This window comes from Sceloporus occidentalis, unplaced genomic scaffold, assembly GCF_023333645.1.
Source record: "Sceloporus occidentalis isolate IW3139 unplaced genomic scaffold, rSceOcc1.0.p SCAF_3, whole genome shotgun sequence".
Taxonomy (NCBI): domain Eukaryota; kingdom Metazoa; phylum Chordata; class Lepidosauria; order Squamata; family Phrynosomatidae; genus Sceloporus; species Sceloporus occidentalis.
In genome coordinates, this window is record NW_028316983.1 from 168764135 (window position 1) to 168783525 (window position 19391).

The 19391-nt window shown below is 42.4% G+C and overlaps 2 protein-coding genes across 4 annotated transcripts in view; one reads left to right on the plus strand and one right to left on the minus strand.

Annotated features, from left to right (window-relative positions):
* LOC149317087 (threonylcarbamoyladenosine tRNA methylthiotransferase-like) overlaps positions 1 to 19391 on the plus strand; it is a 319318-nt gene that overhangs the window by 60752 nt on the left and 239175 nt on the right. For all 3 annotated transcript variants that reach the window (XM_089516838.1, XM_089516835.1, XM_089516836.1), the window contains exon 4: positions 11386 to 11470. In XM_089516838.1, the coding sequence (XP_089372964.1) occupies positions 11386 to 11470 (85 nt within the window). The remainder of the gene's footprint in view (positions 1 to 11385; positions 11471 to 19391) is intronic.
* On the minus strand, positions 165 to 9637 carry LOC149317088 (interferon-induced protein with tetratricopeptide repeats 5-like). The gene is made up of 2 exons (XM_089516839.1): positions 9615 to 9637; positions 165 to 2147 (listed from the first exon to the last, which is right to left on the minus strand). Exon 2 carries the CDS (start codon positions 1997 to 1999, stop codon positions 812 to 814), a length of 1188 nt encoding a protein of 395 aa, XP_089372965.1. The 5' UTR covers positions 2000 to 2147; positions 9615 to 9637; the 3' UTR covers positions 165 to 811.

The window sequence follows — 19391 nt, forward strand, 5'->3', positions numbered from 1 at the left end:
GTTTCTTGGGCATTTCCTGCTGGATTATTCTTTTTGCAAGGTACTTCTCTGCAGAATGCAAAACACCTTTGTACAGCTGTCTGATGATCTGGAAGCCACCCTGAATACTCCTTCTCAGATAAAAAGAAAGACAGGATATAAATGAATACACAGTACTTTATTAGTATTATAATATTAGTAACAGCAAAGGTTTGCAGCAGCAGCAGCACAACAACAGCAATAACACAATACAATTAACATGCAACTCTTCTAAGTTAGTGCTTCCAGGAGAAACTTAACACCGCCAAGTTTTATTTTGGAGGAAGTAACCCCAGAGTAACCGGCGTTTTGCATGCAGTAGCTCCTGGTGGTCTAACCTTTTCCAGGGGTTCACAGATTATAGGCAGGCGGTTCCTACAAAGACAAAGATGGACGGTTCAGAGCCACCAAGAAGCAGCAAAGCATGGGGAAATTTGGGACTGCAGTCCCCAGAATCCCCTAGCCAAGGTGGAAACTGGCCATGCTAGGCTGGGGTGCTGTGGGGGTTGCAGTCCAAAAAAGCTACCCTTTCCCAAATTCTGGAAAGCAATGTGACTCATCACTTGCTGATCTGCTGATTTGACAGTATGCTTGCTGCAGGGGGGAAAAAGCTCTGCTGGGTTGAGCACAAAGAAGGTGTGGGAAGAGGCTGCTGAAGGAAAAAAGAAGAAAGCACAGGAACAATGTCCTCTTTAAGTACTGTAGTTGCCTGGAAAGATTGAACAAAGCACATCCTTGTGGGGAGCACAGATTTCCTTGTGATGCTGGTGGAAGCCCTTTATCTTCTGGACCTCTACTGTTCACGCCTCGCAGCTCCCCTCTCGTCTCTTCGATCCTCAAATCCCAACCTTCGAAGCAAGCTGTACACAACCTCAGCACGATCCATTTCCATGTTTTCTCGGAATCTCCTTGCCAAGACCCTCAGACTTTCAACTAGCTGACTTTGCTCCAGAGGATGATCGCCATGGACTTGGTAGCAGGCCTGGTACATCTCCAGCGCTCCCTGCCTCTCTCCTTTCCTGTGGAGCAAGAAGTCTCCCCGGTGAAGGTAGAGGGCCTGCTGGCATCGCTTGCTGAGGTTGGGCATATCGTCCAGCAGGTTCTGATGAATCTCTTCCTCATAAACCTCCAAGGACCTTTCTCCGTACATTTTGGCCAACTTCAGCTGGGAAAACACAGACTCAGGATCTGTTTCCAGAGACCGTTTGAAGCTCTCAATAGCCAATGCAATGGTTTCCTCTCTATCTCCTGGGGACCCTCTCTCCATGAGTTCCATGTAGTAGACACCAAGGTCATAGTGCAGGAGGTGGTAGTTGGGGTCCAGGGCTATGGCCTTCTTCAGTACGTCAATGGCTTGTGGGAGGGACTGGGGCCTGTAGACCTTGGAGGCATTTCTCAGGACTTCTGGGTTGAGGCTGTTCTCAATCACCTCTTCTACCAAGCGGTTGGATTGCTCCTGGTCTGTTCTCTCAAGCACACGAGACAAATATACTTTGGCTTCATAGTTTTGCGGCTGGTGATGACGGATGTCTTCCAACAATCTCTGGGCCTCATGCTGAAGATGTTGTCTTGGAGAGTGAGTCCAGGAGGCAAAGATGGAGAATGCCAGACCTGCCTTGTATTCCTTGTTGGACTTGTCTTTCCCCAAGGCCATTCGGAAACACTTGGTGGCTTCTGGTCCATTCCGGAAACCCCTTGCCAGTAGGGACCACCCTTTTTGGGCCTGGACTCCGGGGATCTCGACAGAGTAAGGCTCAGGGCTGGCAAGAGCCTGACAAATCTCACGGATCCGGCCCAGGTAGAGCTCTACCTCCTCGTAGTTGGTCAAGTGGTAATAAATCCAGGCGTAGTTCCCATAAATCACAAGGGCCTGGCAGGAGAAGTTGGTGGGATGATCCTGTTTCAGAACCTCCTCTGCTCTTTGGAGGCTTCCCAGAGCTTCATGGTAGTCCCCTCGGAGGTGGTGCAGGTAGGCCTTCATGGCTAGGTAGGTGCCACGATTACGGTAAAATGTGTGTTCCAGGTGGAGATCCAACTTCTTCAGGGTGTGCTGGAAATTGTGCCTGACCTCAAGGTTCCAGGTGAAATGACACTGCAGGCGCTGGAGCTTCTCCTTCAATGGCTGGTTGCTGCCAAGGGAAGAGAGGATGATGGAAAAGGAGAGAGTAAGAAGCACAAATGAATGGATGAATGAATGAATGACTTATTGAATTAGCCTACAGACCAGTTCAAATTGTCACAAATTTATCATAAAAAACCGTTAAAATTGAAAGAACAGAGGGCCACACTGTGCAAATTAAATATAATCCCTTTCTTGCCCCACATTTTCCCTTGAAGCAGAGACACAGAATGATTAGAGTCACTCAAAAAGAAAGAAAGGTCTTTCCCCATTCAGGCCAGTGGCTCAGGCTGGATTAGAAAGGGGCCCTGATAATGTTCCCTACAGCTTGAATAGAGAGGGCACTTGAGTACATAATGTGATAGGTCCTCTATTACTTGGGCACCACGTCTACACAGGAAATGGAACTCCTTTAAATATTCCCTGGAGGAGCATTGAGAGGCACATAGAATGGGAGGCACTCATCTCAACACAGCAATTCAGAATGGCCTAAAGAACATCAGAGGTTGTGGTTGCTGCAGTGGTACACATTAAATACTCTATTACTCTTTCCCAATCCTCTAGATATTCATTGGTTTCTTTGTGTTGGATGGTTCTAGTTAGCTAATCCATTTCTATTATTTCATAAAGCTTTATCTCCCAGTCTTCAATTTCAGACACTTTGTCATTTTCCCACCAGTTAGCTAATACTGTACCATTCTAGCTGCAGTTATCAGTGAAACAATATTCTTCCATATGTTTTGTTGCTAATTTTCATCTACTATATTTACTAGAAATCTTCCTGGTTTATATTCTGTATTTGTCTGTAATATCTTATCAGTTGTAGTCCTTATCTGACAAATTCTTTGGTCTTATTATGGGACCACCATATGTGGTCATGGTCAAGGTATTCCCCGTTGACAAGCTTGTCAAGTCGTGTCTGACTGTAGGAGGCAGTGCTTCTCTCTGTTTCTAAGCCAAAGAGCCAGCATTGTCCGAGGACTGCTCTGGCGATCCTGTGGCCAGCGTGACTGCACCAAACGCTGCTACCTTCCCACTGAGAAGTGGCACCTATCTACCTACTTGCATTTGCATGCTTTCGAACTGCTAGGTTGGCAGAAGCTGGGACTAGTGATGGGAGCTCAGCCCATCATGCAGCACCCAGGTCTCAAACTGCCAAGCTGCTGATCTGTTCCTTTTTCTTCACGACACTTCCAACGCCGGTTATTACTGTCTGGAGTTGAGTACCACCTGTAAAATATTTTGCCACTGGTCTTGGCACTGTACATGACCGTGCTGAGCTTGGCCTCTGCCACCAGGAAGATCAGCTTTGCAGTCCTAGTTAGCCTCACGGCCAGACGTTAACTAGCTCTTCAGTGGCATGAAAAATACTGTTTTATAATTATTATATATTTGATTATATGTCAGTTGCTGCTTCCACAGAACTGCATTTTACTTGCATAATTTAATAGCAATAACAATAGCAACAACAACAACAATAATGAAATTTATTTATATTCCCCACCTCTCCCTGGGGATCGAGGCAGGATTGCAGCATAAAAAATGACAAAACATTGTTTGTAATTATTGTATAGTTAACTTCTTATTATCCTTAGTTTGTATGCCTTTGGCAGGATTGAATGTTTGAACTGGTTGTTTCATTGAAGGGCCATGCAAATTTATGGCCCTATACAAATAAACAATGATGATGATGATGATGATGTTGATAACAGCAACAACAATAAAGGAATTACCATGTTCAATACTTTTTGCATTCTCTTGGCAGTTTGAGGCTGGGGTTTATACGATCTGAAGAGAAACCAGAGTATATTCTGGTTTCTCTTCAATCATATAAATCTTTCGCCTTTTACTAAAGTCTGAGGCTGGGAACAGACTGGGGAGTGAACCTCCCTCTGATGCTAACCTGCCTGCACCCTTCGTATAACAGAAGTCTTGACATCCATGTATTCGACTATCCACAGCATGAAATCCCCCCCCCCCCATCTGAAAAGCAAACCTTGATTTTGCCATTTCGTATAAGTAGGGTTGCCATAATCCGGCTGCAACTGGGATTGTCCCGGTTTTGGCGGCCCCGGGCCCCTCCCGTCCTGGGTGCCGCCAAAAACTGGGACAACCCCAGTTGCAGCTGGGTTGTGCTGCGGCCCGCGGGGCCTTGCTGCCCTCCTTCTCCTCCACCGTGCATGGCTGCGTGGAGGAGGCGGAGGAAGAGGAGGGCCACGCGGTGGAGGAGGCGAAGGTGGAGGCGGTGCCTCCTGCGCACAGGCGCACCACCCTCTCTGCCTCCCCACGTGGCCACGCCACCTTCCCCTGCCTTCCCGCGTGGCCTGCGGTGGAGGGGGCAGAGGAGGAGGAGGTGGGTGGCACGGTTATGCGCAGGAGGCGGGGAGGGTGGTGTGCCTGCGCACAGGAGGTGCCACCTTCCCCCACATCCCTGCGCAGGCGTGTCACCCACCTCCTCCTCCTCCACCCCCTCCGCCCTAGGCCGCGCGGTGAATGGAGGAGGGGGGAGGAGAAGAAGAAGGAGGAGGAGGAGGAGGAGGTGGTGAGTGAGTGGCCAGAGGCCTCAAGGTGTTTTTATTTGGGGGGGGGGTGCTTTTAATGCTAACAAGTCTCCCTTGTTTTGACAGTGATAATGTAGTGGTGGTGATGATGATGATGATGATGATGATGATGATGATGATGATGATGATGATATGAGTCAGCTTGAGAGTCCTGCAGGCACTGTTTCAGAAGCTGAGAGAGTATGACTTTCCAAAATGCCTTTTCTGTGTGTTTTTGGTTCTTTAATGGTGATATTGATATCAGCAAGCTTCTGAGGCATGGCCAATGTAAGTTGCTGTGATTTTTACAAGCTCATGCGCAGTGAAGAAAAAGCAAAGTCCCTTGACCAAGTACACACTTCTGAGAAGTACACTTGGTGCAAGAACTGTGAAACCACCTTGACATGTTCAATATGCATAGCCATGTTAAACCATGCTAAGTGTTAAACCCAAGGGGTTTGGTTATGGAATAAGCCTCTGAAATACGCAAGAGGCCATGTTAAGTAAAGCCATGTGAAGTGCCCAAATGTGTGTCGTGTGTGTTCTGGAATTGAGGTTGGGGGTGTTTGGCCAGAAAGGGAAGTACATTTCTGCCATCTGTCTAGAAATAATGCCAAAATGTCCTCCATTTTGATCATGCCTAAGAAACATGCATTTATATTAACATTTTTTAAAAATCATCAAATTTTTTCGCATGTCCTCCATTTTTAAAAAAAAAAATGTATCCTACATTTGAAAATGTTGTCCTACATTTGTCCCGGTTTGGAGGTCCTGACTTATGGCAACCCTACGTATAAGGGGCACCATTTTACTACCCCACTGGATGTAATGGAAGTTAAGCAACCACGGATCTTGGTATCCACAGGGAGCCCTGGAACCAAACCCCAGCGGATACCGAGGGCCCACTGTACAGTTGCCTCTCCATATCCACAGATTTTTTTTATCCATGGATTCAAGCATCGACAGCTTGAAAACATTTTTTAAATGTTAAAAATATATACATTCTAAAAAGCAAACCTTGACTTTGCCATTATAAGGGAAACCAATGGTTTTACTACACCGTTGTACTTAATGGGACGTGAGCATCCACAGATTTTAGTATCCACGGTGGATCCTGGTTCCAAACCCCAGCAGATACCAAAAGTGCTTCAAAGGAGTGTTGCTCTTCTCTCTTTTCTTCTTGAGTGGACCCCAAATGTTTTCTTGCACCCTTCTTAAGCAACTATTGCCCCCCCCCCGGGGTCCTGGCCCACCATTTGAGAACCCCTGTGCTTTAAAGATGCCTTTTGCATGCTGATTTTCCAGACTAACACAACTGTCTCTTTGAATGCTAGAACTTGCCGAAAAATGCCCCACTTAACAATGCCACCTCCCAATGTCACCTTTTCAAGCTTTGGCAGAGGCACCCATCATCAGCATCTTCAGAAAAGGAACTGAAGAGCAACATAGAACTCATAGAGTTGGAAGGGACCTCAAAGGCCTCCTAATCCAACCCTCTTCTGCCATGCAAGAAGACACAAGTCAAGCACTCCTGAGAGAAAGATGCCACCTGACCTTTGTTTAAAGGCCCCCAAAGAAGGAGAGATGTAGTTCCTTCCCCAGAGAAGCTTCCCAAGTTTATCTTTCTCTCCCTGGGCTAAGAAGGGATTGGCAGCTCCAGACTCTCAGCATTTAGTGTAGTCCTACACATCAATGCAAAAACAAGCTAACCAGTCAACCAGACAAAAATAACTGGTTTTAAAAACTGGTTTTGTTGTTGTTAAAATAAAAACTGCCCCTCAACCTTAGTTAAAATCACTCCTGCAAGAAAAAAAAATGGGGTGGGGGGTGGGGGGAGGGCTTACAAACTGTTAAATTGAACTACAGCAAGTTATCATACTAGGCTATGTACAAACATAGTATGATAAATGCCTAAAAACATTCATGATATATCTAAAGGCAAATTACAAACACATGATAGTCAAGGAAATAAACTCCAGGATGTCCGATTATTAATTGCAAAACAAATTATACTCCGGAATGAACTAGAAATAAAAACTTTTCTAGAACATGGCCACATAGCCCAAAAAGCCCACAAAAAACTATAGAATACAAATGTCATCATCCAGAAGCAATAAAGATGCACATCTTATCACATGCTTCATGAATCCAGGGAACCAGAAAAATAGTGCTATACAGCGTCACCACAATTGTGGATAATGTTTCTTTAAGTACTTCTATGGCATTTCTATTTGTTTATTTGAAATTCATTTAAAGCATGTTGGAATATAGTTGTTTGCAAGGAACAACAAGAGAGTCTTCCGTTTCTTGTGCTTTGTGATTGTGGTGAATATTGTGCATTTGTAGCTTACAAGTGGCTTGGTTGTCGGACTCTGGGCGACTGGGCTTCAAATCCTGCTCAGAGATGGAAACCCAATGCAAGTCCCACACTCTCAGCCCCAGGAAACTCCACTACCACAAGAAAAATAAATTCTCCTTTAGATAGATCCTGGTTGTTTCCATGGTACTTCTTTTACCATCTTTTAACCCTTTTGTCTGATGAAGAAGCCAATGAGGCTTCCAAAGCTTGCAATATCTATTTTATTTGATAAAGGCCTCACTGTTTTGTGGATTTTGAATGTTACTGTACTAGTCCAGTATGATATTTTAATATAGTTTAACTTAATGTTTCTCTAGCCCCCCCCCCATTCCTTCTTTTCTTTTACTTTTTAAAGTGGCTTCTGTGGCTTATCATCTATATTGACCATAAAATCCCATCTCCTCTTTTGCAAATGGGGTTCTCCCCTCCTTGGATCTATGCCCAAAAGATTTGCCCTGAGAGTCCATATTTTGCAAAATTGCAAGACATCTCCTTTCCACCTGCAACATGTCTTTTGTTTATCTATTTAGGCATTTGTTTGGCCCTATAAAGGTTATCCCTGTTTTGTGGATTTTGGATGTCACTATACTACTCCAGTATGATACTTTACTATAGTATAGCTTAATAGCTTAAGTAGTCCCCCTTGCCCCCCTGCTGTTTTGCATTTTTAGTGGGTTCTGGGACTTACCAAATTGGCCATAAAACCACTCCTATTTATTTTGCAGAGGTCCTCAGAGCTGTGCCTGAAAGCTTTGCCCTGAGAGTCCCATCATGTTTTACACAATTGCCATGCACTTGCTTTCCACCTGCAATTCCTGACCCCCTCCTTGCCTTCCTTGCAAACCAGGTTGAAAGAAGGCTGGAATGAAATCTCACCTCATTTTGGGATTCTTCCAAAGCTTCTCTTCTTCTCTCCCTCCTTGGCCTGAAACGAGGGAAAGAAACTACTGACTGGTTTCCTCTCTTGCTTGCCGCCTTCTTTCCAGGCAGCAGTTGCTTTTGCAAAGGCTCCAGGAGGAACCACCTTGAGCATCTCTGCCCATGGGCTTGCCTTTTTATACCTCTCTAAAAAACATCACCTAAGTTTTGCTTTCCATTTCCCAAAGAGTGGAAATGATGAGCATAGCTGCTGGAGTGCTTCCCTGTCCCAGGAGGGCAAAAGTCTCCCTCTTCTTTGGACTACAGCTTCCAGAATCCCCCAGCCAGCAAAGGGAGTTGTAGTCCAACAAGAAAGAAAGGGGAACTTTCCCAAGCACTGCTTGGCACCATCCCTATTTGAAGAAGAAGAATAACACTAACAACAACAACAATAATACTGTCTATACTCAACTATAGGTTGACCTCATGTATAAGTCGAGGGCAGGTTTTGGGGCCAAAATTATGGATTTTGATATGAGCCGTGGATAAGTCAAGGGTAAAACTTAGCAGCGTGTCAGAAAGGACATAAAGGATGAAGAAAGGAAAATGATAGTAAACATCTTAAAAATTGTGATAGGCACAACTGTTTGTGCTCCCCTTAAAGGCTGGCTGGATGAGAGAGTATGGGGACTGGTGCTACGTTTAGGTGCTCCAAGAAGAGATTACGCTCTTACCTTTCTCCAGGGCATGGTTCTCTTTTGGATACGAGTTAAAGGGCAGTACTTACATTGATTTGTGGGTAGGTCGACCCAGGTTTTTGGGGTCAATGTTTTTACTACAATTTCTAGACTTATACATGAGTAGATACAGTAACAACCACCACCACCTCATTTTGGGATACATTTTGGAATTATAAATTGTTTGGAGATAATAATAATAATAATAATAATTTATTTCTCACCTCTCCCCATGGATCAAAGTAGGGAACAACAAACAAACATCATCAGTTAAAACTAGGGTTGCCATAACCCTCCGGGGGGTGGGACTTTCCTGGGTTTGGACTGGTCTGCACGGTCCCGTACTGTTTGGGCCTTTGTCCTGGGTTTGCCCCCACCCCTGGGCTTTCTTAGAGCGCCACTGTGGCGGTGCCTTTGGCCGCTCTTACGGCTTCTCTTGATGCCGCTGCTGCCGTCACCAGTGCAGCTGTTGCTGTGGCCTGCTGGGGCCGCTCCTCTGGCCTCGCTGAGGCCTGGGGGGTGGCTCCACGGTTGGGGCTCTGGCCTTAGGCTCCTCCGGCCTCACCGAGGCCTGGGATATTAACATTTTTTTAAAATCACATCACTGAAAGTCCATCAACTTAAAAGGACAAATAAAATGTATGGCATATTAGAACAATCCAAAATGATCTCTTGCGGGGGATGACCCAAGATATTTTGCTGCCCGAGGCAAAGGGCAAGATGGCAAAGGAATATGAGCTGACAAGGGGAGTACTGTGGATTGGGCCAAACTACTGGGGCAAGGAAGGCAAACAACTTGTTGTCTTGCTCCCTGTCCCTCTGGGCTGGTCCTCCTAGGGAGGAGAGGCAGTTATTCTTCCAGTGGAACCTGTTATTAAGGCATCTTTTGGGAGAGGAACTTTCCATCTTGTGCAAAAGAAGCAGTGCTTCAGCTACTTCATCAGGCAAAGGGGTTAAAATGAGCAGAAGGAGGAGGGCCTCACCTGTATGAAGACCCTTACAGACCATCTGAACCAGGGGTAGGCAACCTGCGGCCCGGCGAGGCCTTGGGACCGGCCCCAGCCTGGTCCTGCCGCTGATTGCTGCCGGGGCCTTTGGGGGGCAATTGTCTATAGAAGCCTCAGAAACATGCATTTATATTAACATTATTTTAAAAATCAGCAAATTTTTTCGCGTGTCCTCCATTTTTTTTTAAAAAAAGTGTCTTCCATTTGAAAATTTTGTCCTACATTTGTCCTGGTTTATTTATATATTTAATTTTTTAAAAAAAAAAACAATTATTTAATTATTTATTTTTTGGCTTCGGCCCCCCAGTTCTCTGAGGGACAGCAACCCGGCCCTCGGCTCAAAAAGGTTGCCTACCCCTGATGTAAAGTGATCTTATAGCTCTTTTGAGACTAGCTGAAAAAACAAAGTTGGTAGCATGAACTTTCATAGACTTCAGTCTACTTCCTCAGATGCAGACTGAAGTCTATGAAAGCTCATGCTGTTAACTTCGTTTAGCTTCTCAAAGATGCTACAAGATCTGTTTACATACTGATTTTACGGACTAACACAGCTACATCTTTGAATTCTAAAAACAGAATATTGGACACTGTGTTGCAGTCTTTGGGTGGGGAAGTTTTGGGGAAAGATAGGCATGTGACTTTGGCTCCATTTACTGCAGCTATGCAGCCTCTGGAAGTTTACCCATAGATAAATGCATCACTTGGGTAAAAAGGTATCACTAAACTTCTTGCAGCAGACAAAGGAGTTTGGGGTGTAGGGTGAATATTCCAACCACAGGGTAACCTGTTGATCAGTGTTCACCCATACTCTTCAGTGAGCACGGTATTGCTTTGTGAACAAGTGACAGAAAAGGCAATAAGCCTCTTTTATTACAAAACTGATTATCATGAGAGTAAAAAAATGTTAGGTTGTCTCTGGTATGTAGAGGTGAGTGAAGTGCAAACTTACTCTGATCCGTAAATGATCTCAGATATGTCAGTAATTGTTGAAACACTGTATATAGAAGTTACTTACTGTAGTTATGTTAACATCTGTGTCATCATTGTACAATTTGTTCACTGCATATAAGTGTCCGTGCATGTGTTTGTTAATAATTTTCTTGAAATGTATTATGGGTTCAGAGTTTTTTTCATGGGTGGCTGAGGTCCCAAAGATGCTGCATAAATAATTCAGTTTAAGACCCCTTTAATTGCCCTGGCTCAGTGCTAGAGAATCTTGGGAACTGTAATGTTTTGTGGCACCAGAGCTCTCTGACAGAGAAAGCTAGATGTGTCACAGAATTACAGGTCCCAGAATTCCCTAGCATTGAGCCAGGGCAGTTAAAGCAGTCTCAAACTGGATTATTTCTGTAGTGTGATTTGAACTTGAGATACCTTCTCATGGTTCATATACACAAACTTTATTTCATACACAAAATTATTAAAAATATTGTCTATAAACCTATCTTCAGGTTATGTATATCAGGTATATATGAAGCATAAATGAATTTTGTGTCTAGACATCTCCAAGATATTATGTACATGCAAAAATCCAAAAAATAAAAATAAAAAATACCAAAAACCTGAAATGCAAAATACTGGCCCCAAGCATTTCGGATGGGGGAGACTCAAGTTTTATAAACTTTCTTTAAGTGTGGTAGAATATTTATCTGACAGCTACGCTCCTTTGTTAACCAGTCTGTGTTAATAGAAAGTAGGGTCTCCTACATACATTTCTAATTGTATTTTATGCATATCTTTCTTTCAGATAATGCTGCGGAAGCAGACCTGTGGCTATTAAACAGTTGTACTGTAAAAAGCCCTGCTGAAGACCATTTTAGAAACTCAATTAAGTAAGTTGCTCTCCTTTTCTAAAGAAACTCTTGACATTCAAAAAAGCTTTGGATGAAGGATACCATTATAATTTTATTCTGTGCCAAACAAGGTGTTTTCACAAATAAAGAAGACCTTTTCACATATTATTGTGAATTATCATATAGGTCTTAGGGGACTGAAATATGGAGGTGACACTTTATCCATCTTGACATTGTCTTGAATATAACGTTTTTTTCCCTTATTTATTGGTTTACCACATGTTCAAAAATCTTCCAAAAAGAGCATGTAACAGGGTTTCATATAGGCAAGAGTGGGCTTCATTGGCTTCATCACCTCCCTGGGGCATCATCCTATTTAGAGCTGCTGCCACAGTTGCAGGGCAGCAACTAAAATAAAACCACTAAAAGCTCAGGGTGTGGTTCTGATTTTAAACAAGGCCATGGTCCCTGTGTGTGTTTCTGTCTGCATGTCTGTGCCTTCATGTCACCTGTTGATCCCGTGAATTTCATAGGTTTTTCTTAGACAAGGAATACTCAGAGGTGGTTTTGCCATTTCCTTCCTCTGAAATATACCCTACAGCACTTGGCATTTGGTGTCAGTGTCTCATCCAAGTACTAAACAGGGCTGGCCCTGCTTAGCTTCATAGCTCAGGCAGAATCTGGTGACTTGGGGATCTTAAAGAAAAATGAAGCCTCTAGATGAGAATCCAAGTGAATGGCAACTGTGACAACCTACAGTCCACAATCTGCAACCACAGAATGCATGGCTTCAAGTGAATTAATACAGTGCTCAGGTCTATGAATCTTTCTATCCCTTTCTCATCTTTTTATTACAATGAACTTTGTGATTTCCCTTTCTCATAATTGTTTTTACTGTTAATTTTAAGAAATGTTCCTGTTATGGTTCATGTTATGGTTCTAGTAGAGAATCATTTCTCTCTTAATCTCCTAATCATTCCTAATTATTAATAATTAGAAATGAAAATAGGTAGAAAGCTGACTTCAGTTTGTGTGTAGTATAAACCAAAATGTTGCTGTTAGGTAAAGATCATGTTTTTGCAAAACAATCAAGTGGAAGTTTATGCAATCTGATGTTTAGTGCGGTGTGCAGATGGGCATCTATTGAAAGTGAACATGAGCTATACTTATAATTCTAGTTAAGCAGCTGGTGTACTCAGAAGAATAAAGCAGAAGGAGGGGGAGCTGGATTGAACTGGAACTTTAGCTAGTAGATGAACAATGAATGATGCCTTTTCTCCCTTGTATTGTATGCCCAGTGTAGACTGAAGCACTGGCAGCCTGGCAATAAGTTAGCTTTTCTCTTGCCAAGAAAATCCTAGTTCCCTAAACACCAGCCGTTAATATGCTGTTAGGCAATAATAATAGGTTGTCTAGCCAATTATCCTGGTAACAGAATTACCAGTTTCATCCCAGCTGTTACAGGAGCTTGTTTTTGACATAGGTGCATACATTGAAGCAGAGGGGTGAAAATGAATTGTTCCATGGTCATCTTAGTGTCTCTTTATGTCCATGGCATAACTGAATCTGATTTTAATTCAGAATGAAATGTTTCTGCTCCACAGAATTTATACAGTGGTCTGTTAGGATTATGGAGAAGATAAGTTTCTTGTGCTGAAATACTTGCACCATTTTGTAGGCACAATTTAAAGTGTTTCCAGAGGCAATTCATAATGTTGGGCATCTGTATGTTTGCTTTAAGGGGATGGCATACCTACATATGTAAACCAGCAGTAGCGGCTAGGAAAGGACTCTGGGTACAAGCCTGTATCTACTCTTTTCACATTGTATTGATTGGTTTATGTTTTAGGATTTTAGCTTCCTTTTGAAACAGCTGGCAGTAACTTTCAATATTGCACAGACTGACAAAAATTGATGTGGTGCTATCTACATTCTGCCCTTTTGTTACCATTTTCATTCATGTTTCCTATTACCAGGAAGTTGGTGCCAGGACATTTTACCATTTTTGGTTAATAAGGAAGTTTCTCAAATGCACACACAGCTACCTTCCACTGCTTCCCTGTTAGCCTACATCAGAAGCTTCCCATTGTCCTGGAAAGGGCTGGTTATTGCCCAAACTCAATCTGTCCTCGGAGAGAACTATCAGTAGCAGGATTGCAGCGAGGGCAGGAATCAATTTTATGTCCTGGAGGCTACATGGACTGCCAAAAATACCCTCCAGAAGTTTCTGGAAGCCAGGTGAGCTCCCAGATGAGGCAGTTCACCATTGTTTGACCAGGAAAGGAGAATCCAAGGGGTTTCAGGACTGCAAAAGAGTTGGTGCACCACAAATTATACATTTGTGCTCTAGAATTTAAACCTTTGCCCACCCAAATGTGAAAGCTGGATTAATGGTACGGGTAAGATTCATACTGTGAACTTCCTGATCTGTAGCTTAGTTACTCCTAGCTACTGTATTTCCCCAGCTCTTATTATAATGCTTTAAAGTACTACTTGAGTGACTTTTGAAAAGGAAAACAACATTGGTGTTATTCACATTGTTTAATGTTTAACATCCTAAAATTACCTGAATGGATTATAAGAATAGTGCCTTTGAAAGTCTGTTTTGAGGTTGTGGTAATTGTTAATGTGTAAGAATGCTGGATAAAGGTCAAAATATTTTTTAAGATTGGCTGTAGGTAGCTGCAGAGATACTTGGTAGGAGGCATAGTGATCTTGGACCCTGTGCATGCCTAACAATTTATTAGTCTTCAGTTCAGGTGCAAATTAGCTAAATATACTCTGGAAAATTTGACTGCCTTGTGCTCAGATTTCATTAGAGGTAGGTCAGCCATGCAAGTAGGTTCACAGAAGCTACTAGCTCAGGGGGAAAAATAGTTGCCCATGTTGTAATTATGTGAGTTTTGTGAATCATTTGTCACCACAACTTTTGTAAACTTTCCCACCAATTTGCAAGGAGAAGTTTCCTCTTTGCCCCATGGCAGATATTTATATAATTCTTATCTGTGGTAACAATTAGGCTCTGATATACCATGCCCCAGGGATGAAAAAAAAGTAATGTTTGTGTATGTTGGCATGGGCAACTGTGGAAGCCTAGAGGACCCTAGGAGACCTTGATGGGCTCACCTGCACATTGCACCCACTGCTGCAAAATAAAAATCAATATTTTTGTCCTAACTGCCCACAATGCCCTTCTAGTGGGTACAGGGGCACTTGGGGTTTTCTTGGCCATTTTAGGCCCAGGAGAGAGGCTTTTTTTAAAACAACAGAAAGTGAGCAGAAGTCACTTTCTGGTCATTTCCTGTTTCAAAACAGGATTGTCCAGGGGCTAAATTGGGCCATGGAGCATGAAATGTGGTGGAAGTGCCCCTCATGCCTGAATTTTGTGGAAAACAAAAGGAGGCATTTTGTGGGAAATGTTCTAAAATAATTTGTTATTTATTTATTTATTTATTTATTTATTTATTTATTTATTACCCCTCTGGTGGCCTGGAGGTCTCCAAATGTATTGGAAATTACCTTCTCCCCCAGAGGACATTTGGGGGCATTTTGGAGCAATTTTCTAGACTCCTGGGAGGCCACAGAAACAGCCCTGGGAGGAAGTGTATGGCTTGTAGGCCACATGCTGTCCACTCCTGGTGTAAGTTATATAGGTGGTCTAGCTTGCTTTGAGAGCCAACAGGGTTTGAGTGTTGAACTGAGACTTTTCTGATCAGGGTTCGAATTGTTGCTCAGCCATGGAAACCACTGAGTGACCGGGGCAAGTGATACTTTCTGAGCCTCGGAGGAAGGCAAAGAAACTCTCCTCAGAACAATTTTTGTTAAGAAAACTGAATCACTTGAATTTGGAGTTAATTTGAAGGCACAACAAATAAATGCAGGATTAAAACTATGTTATGGAGACCAGGGTTCAAATCCCGGCTCAGCCATGTAAACCCACTGAGTGACCTTGGGCAAGTCATATTCTCTCAGCCTCATAAGAAAACAGTGGCAGCCCCCTCTGAAGAACCTTGCCAATAAAACCCTGTGAAACCCTTAGGGTCACTATAAGTCAGAGGAGACTTGAAGGCACACAACAACAACAATCTTCTATATAAGCCTTAAAATATCCATCTAGAATATAAAACATTTGAGAATGTAAAACTTCTGTTTTTAGCGGATCATGTTCTCCTCCCAACCCCAATTGCATAGGGAGCTCATAGCAACAATTATATACTATGAAGTGGTTTGGAATTAACCAACTTTTTGTGAAATAAAACATGTTATTTTAAAGTGCAACAAGAACCTTTCTGCATTTTGCTGCAACAAACTAAGACAGCTCCCTCCAACTCTGAAAAATATATACAGTAGTGTCCTTTGTACTGGGATATATAATGCTCTCAGGTGATGATTTTTGTCTTGGTTGCAATATACTGCATATACTCATATGTAAGTCTAGAAATTTTAGTCTAAAAATTGACCCCAAAAACCTGGGTCGATTTATCCATCGATCAATGTAAGTACAGTACTTTAACTCTTATTTTAAAAGGGAACCATCTCCTGATGAAATAGAAGAGCATGATCTGTCATGGAAGCACTGACACCCATCAATTCTCTCATCCAGCCTTTAAGTATGATCACAAACAGTTATGCCTGCTGGAATTTTGCAAGTTCTTTGGCATTGTTTTCCTTTGCTTCATCCTTTAGATCCTTTGTTACATTCCTGTAAATTTTACACTCAGGTCATATCAAAATCCATTATTTTAGCCCCCAAACTTGCCCTTGATTTATACATGAGGTTGGCTTATAGTTGAGTATATACGGTACTTATATGGATATTGTTGTGGCCTTGGCTAAGTGACACTCCCCTCCCATCCTTTCTGTGTCATCTCTGGCTTGTTTGTTTTTTACACTTCATTATGTACTAAAACACTTCAGACACAAAACAGTTATTGAGGCCATCCCATGTGAGTCTGACCATAACTGTAAATCATGGTGCTGGAGTAGCCTTCACCGACTGTGGTATTCAGTTTGTATATGTTGGCTTTCTATTTCCATAGACACAGACTGCCTTTCAGTATGTGTTTCTCACTGAAGATGGGTAGGATTTGCTTTCTGGCATGACTAGATAAAATCAGTGGACTTTCTCTAACTAAATATTAAACCCTGGCTTAAAACATATGACACTTCTTGGGTTAAATCACAGTAGTTAGCAAAAAGTAGCTTTTCTTTTTTATGTCTGAATTTGTTCCATTTTTTAAACAAATACATCTCTGGCCTGTTACAGACTGCCAAAATAAAGCTGCTTTGGGTCTCTTTGGAGGTATGCTGTTTAAATGATGCATGCATCCTAAGAATCCGGAAGCTGCACCAAAGCTGCACTCCAGTGCTTAGGAATGGAATGTGGCTTTGGCGCGACCTCCAGACTCTTAGGATCCATGTATCATTTAAATAGCATGCCTCCAAAGAGACCCGAAGCAGCTTTATTTTGGCAGTCTGTAACAGGCCTCTGTCTTATTTAATAGTTATTTATTTTCCTCTGGGTATTCAGAGCTTGTGCCTAATCCCACAAAAGTCTTCAGCTGCTTAGTAACAAATTATGCTTGATACAACAAAGTAGAGAGCAAGAACAGTTCGTTTGGGAAGTCATTTGAGTTTCATAAGGAAACATAGGGTCCGTGCAGACAGGCCAAAATAAAGCTGCTTCGGGTCACTTTGGAGGTATGCTGTTTCAGTGATGCATGCATCCTAAGAGTCCCGAAGCCGTGCCAAAGCCACGCTCCAGTCCTAAGGACTGCAGCATAGCTTTGGTGCGGCTTCCGGACTCTCAGGACACATGCATCATTGAAACAGCATACCTCCAAAGTGACCTGAAGCAGCTTTATTTTGGCCTGTCTGTATGGGACCAAAGTTAGTTTTCTTCTTGCTGGGTGTTTTTTTTTTTTTTTTTTTTGGAAAAGTATACATTTTCATCCATACAACCATGTAGTGTTGGTGGAATTCGGGAGCTTGGAAATGTGATTAATTTACTCTTTTTTGAAATGTAAAAGTGAGAAACAAAAAGATAACCCAAAGAAATCTATGGAAATATGACAACTGTTTTGAGCATTTGAAGAAAAGCTTGGTAGTAATCTTGGTGTTGCACCTGAAAGTGACAGCCTAAGATAGTGATGGTGAACCTTTTAGAGGCCGAGTGCTCAAACTGCAACCCAAAACCCACTTATTTATTGCAAAGTGCCATGTCCCTCTGGCTTTCTAGTAACAAACTCTAGCAAACTCTGTGCTGGGGCGACAGCACATGTTCCCACAGAGAGGGCTCACAGAAGGCAACTTCCTTCCCCTTCCCCTTCCCCCATAGCACTCTGGCCTGCCTTTCTCAGGTGGGTTCCTAGATTTGGAGAGACATGGACTCTTGCAAGGGGGAGAGGTAATTAATCCTTCTGACAGGTATTGCATTGATGAACACCTTTAAGATAACTCAGGATAATTATAAGTGCAGACTACAGATTGCAATGCAATTAGTTTATAAGAATGTTCTTGTTTGTATTTCATTATATGCAATGGAAGTTTAAGTTCTATATGCCGAAGCGCTCTAAATTCATGTTCTCTTATAAAATAATTAATACAAGAAATCCACTTGAAAAGGTCTTTCATGGTGGTATCTCATTCCTGCTTTCATCCTTTGACATTTTCCCTGCATCAGTCTGACCTTGAGTTGATGGTCTGATATTTAGACGTAATGAACCAGTTGCGCTGTGGCAATCAAACGTATGGTCTTCCCTTTTCTTCTCAGATAAAATATTTTATGAGTTTGTTGTGATAGCAGATTCAGAAATGATATGCTGGAACTTCATCGTTTGTGGAGAACTCTTAGTGTTCTAAGTGCTCTAAAGCATATTTTTCCCCCTAATATTTTAAAACTAATATTTTCTGCTTTGCTGACACTGTCTATGGCAGTATTTGAGTGTGAGGGCCAGACTTCCTCTAAAAAATAAAATAAATGTTTCTTCCTTCAATTCAGGTTTGTTCAGGCTATAATGCCTCAGCTTAATCCTAATGAATAAAGCATTTCTTTATTATGTACAGCTGTTGTGAACTTTCACTGACAGTTACTTTAAGGTCACTTGTCATACTCAGAGAGATGACTGACTTTGAACTGTGAACTCTTTCCTCCTCTGTCCCATTGATAGCTGTTTCCTGAAATCAGTTTCAAAGATCAATGAAAAGAGGGAGGGAGACAGTAATTAAAAGGGGAGAGCATGCCAAGTCGTTGTTAGTTATCTGACAAATGTCGCAGATACCTGATACTATAGACTTCAAAATGCCTTGGTAGATGGCACCATCATAAGTCACCTTCATTATAACAGTTTCTTTTAGAGTTATTTTCAATTTCTAAAACAGATATGCATGAAAATACCAGATATTGTTGCATGTGAACCTTTTGGAATTTCTCTTCATTGTTTGTGAGAGATTAGTTGAGACTATAACTCATAGTGTATCTCTGTTGTTACCTGCATTGTTGAACAAGTTGCACCATTTTTAGGTAAGTGGCTAAATTTTGTTTAGTAAACAAACACTGTGAAATCTCTGTGAAGGAGGAACACTGGGTACAAGATGTGCCACTAGGCAAGGAAGTCTGATGTCTTTAATCCCAATGCTGCATGTTTCAGAATAAATGTATCACAGGCTGGTACATGGAATCAAACACTACCTTGAGGCTCTTTCTTTCAGTTATCCACCCCTACCTAATCTTATGAATGAAACCTGAGCCATCTGCTTGACAGATGGTGTAGGCAGGTAGGTAACCAAAGGAATTGTGTGTTTTTCTTGCAGATAAAGTTGTGCTTACCATATGCACTTTGTTTACCAAGTGCCAGTGAAGTCTTTAAAGGAGAGGCTTTATACCATCTGGGCTAGAGAGTCATAACTGGAAGCAAGGCAGTTAGATCTATACAAAATGCCTTACTGGATCATTTATGAC

Excerpts from the sequence above, each read along its gene's own strand:
- LOC149317088 (XM_089516839.1), bottom strand. The coding sequence starts at position 1,999 with ATGAAGGCCTACCTGCACCACCTCCGAGGGGACTACCATGAAGCTCTG.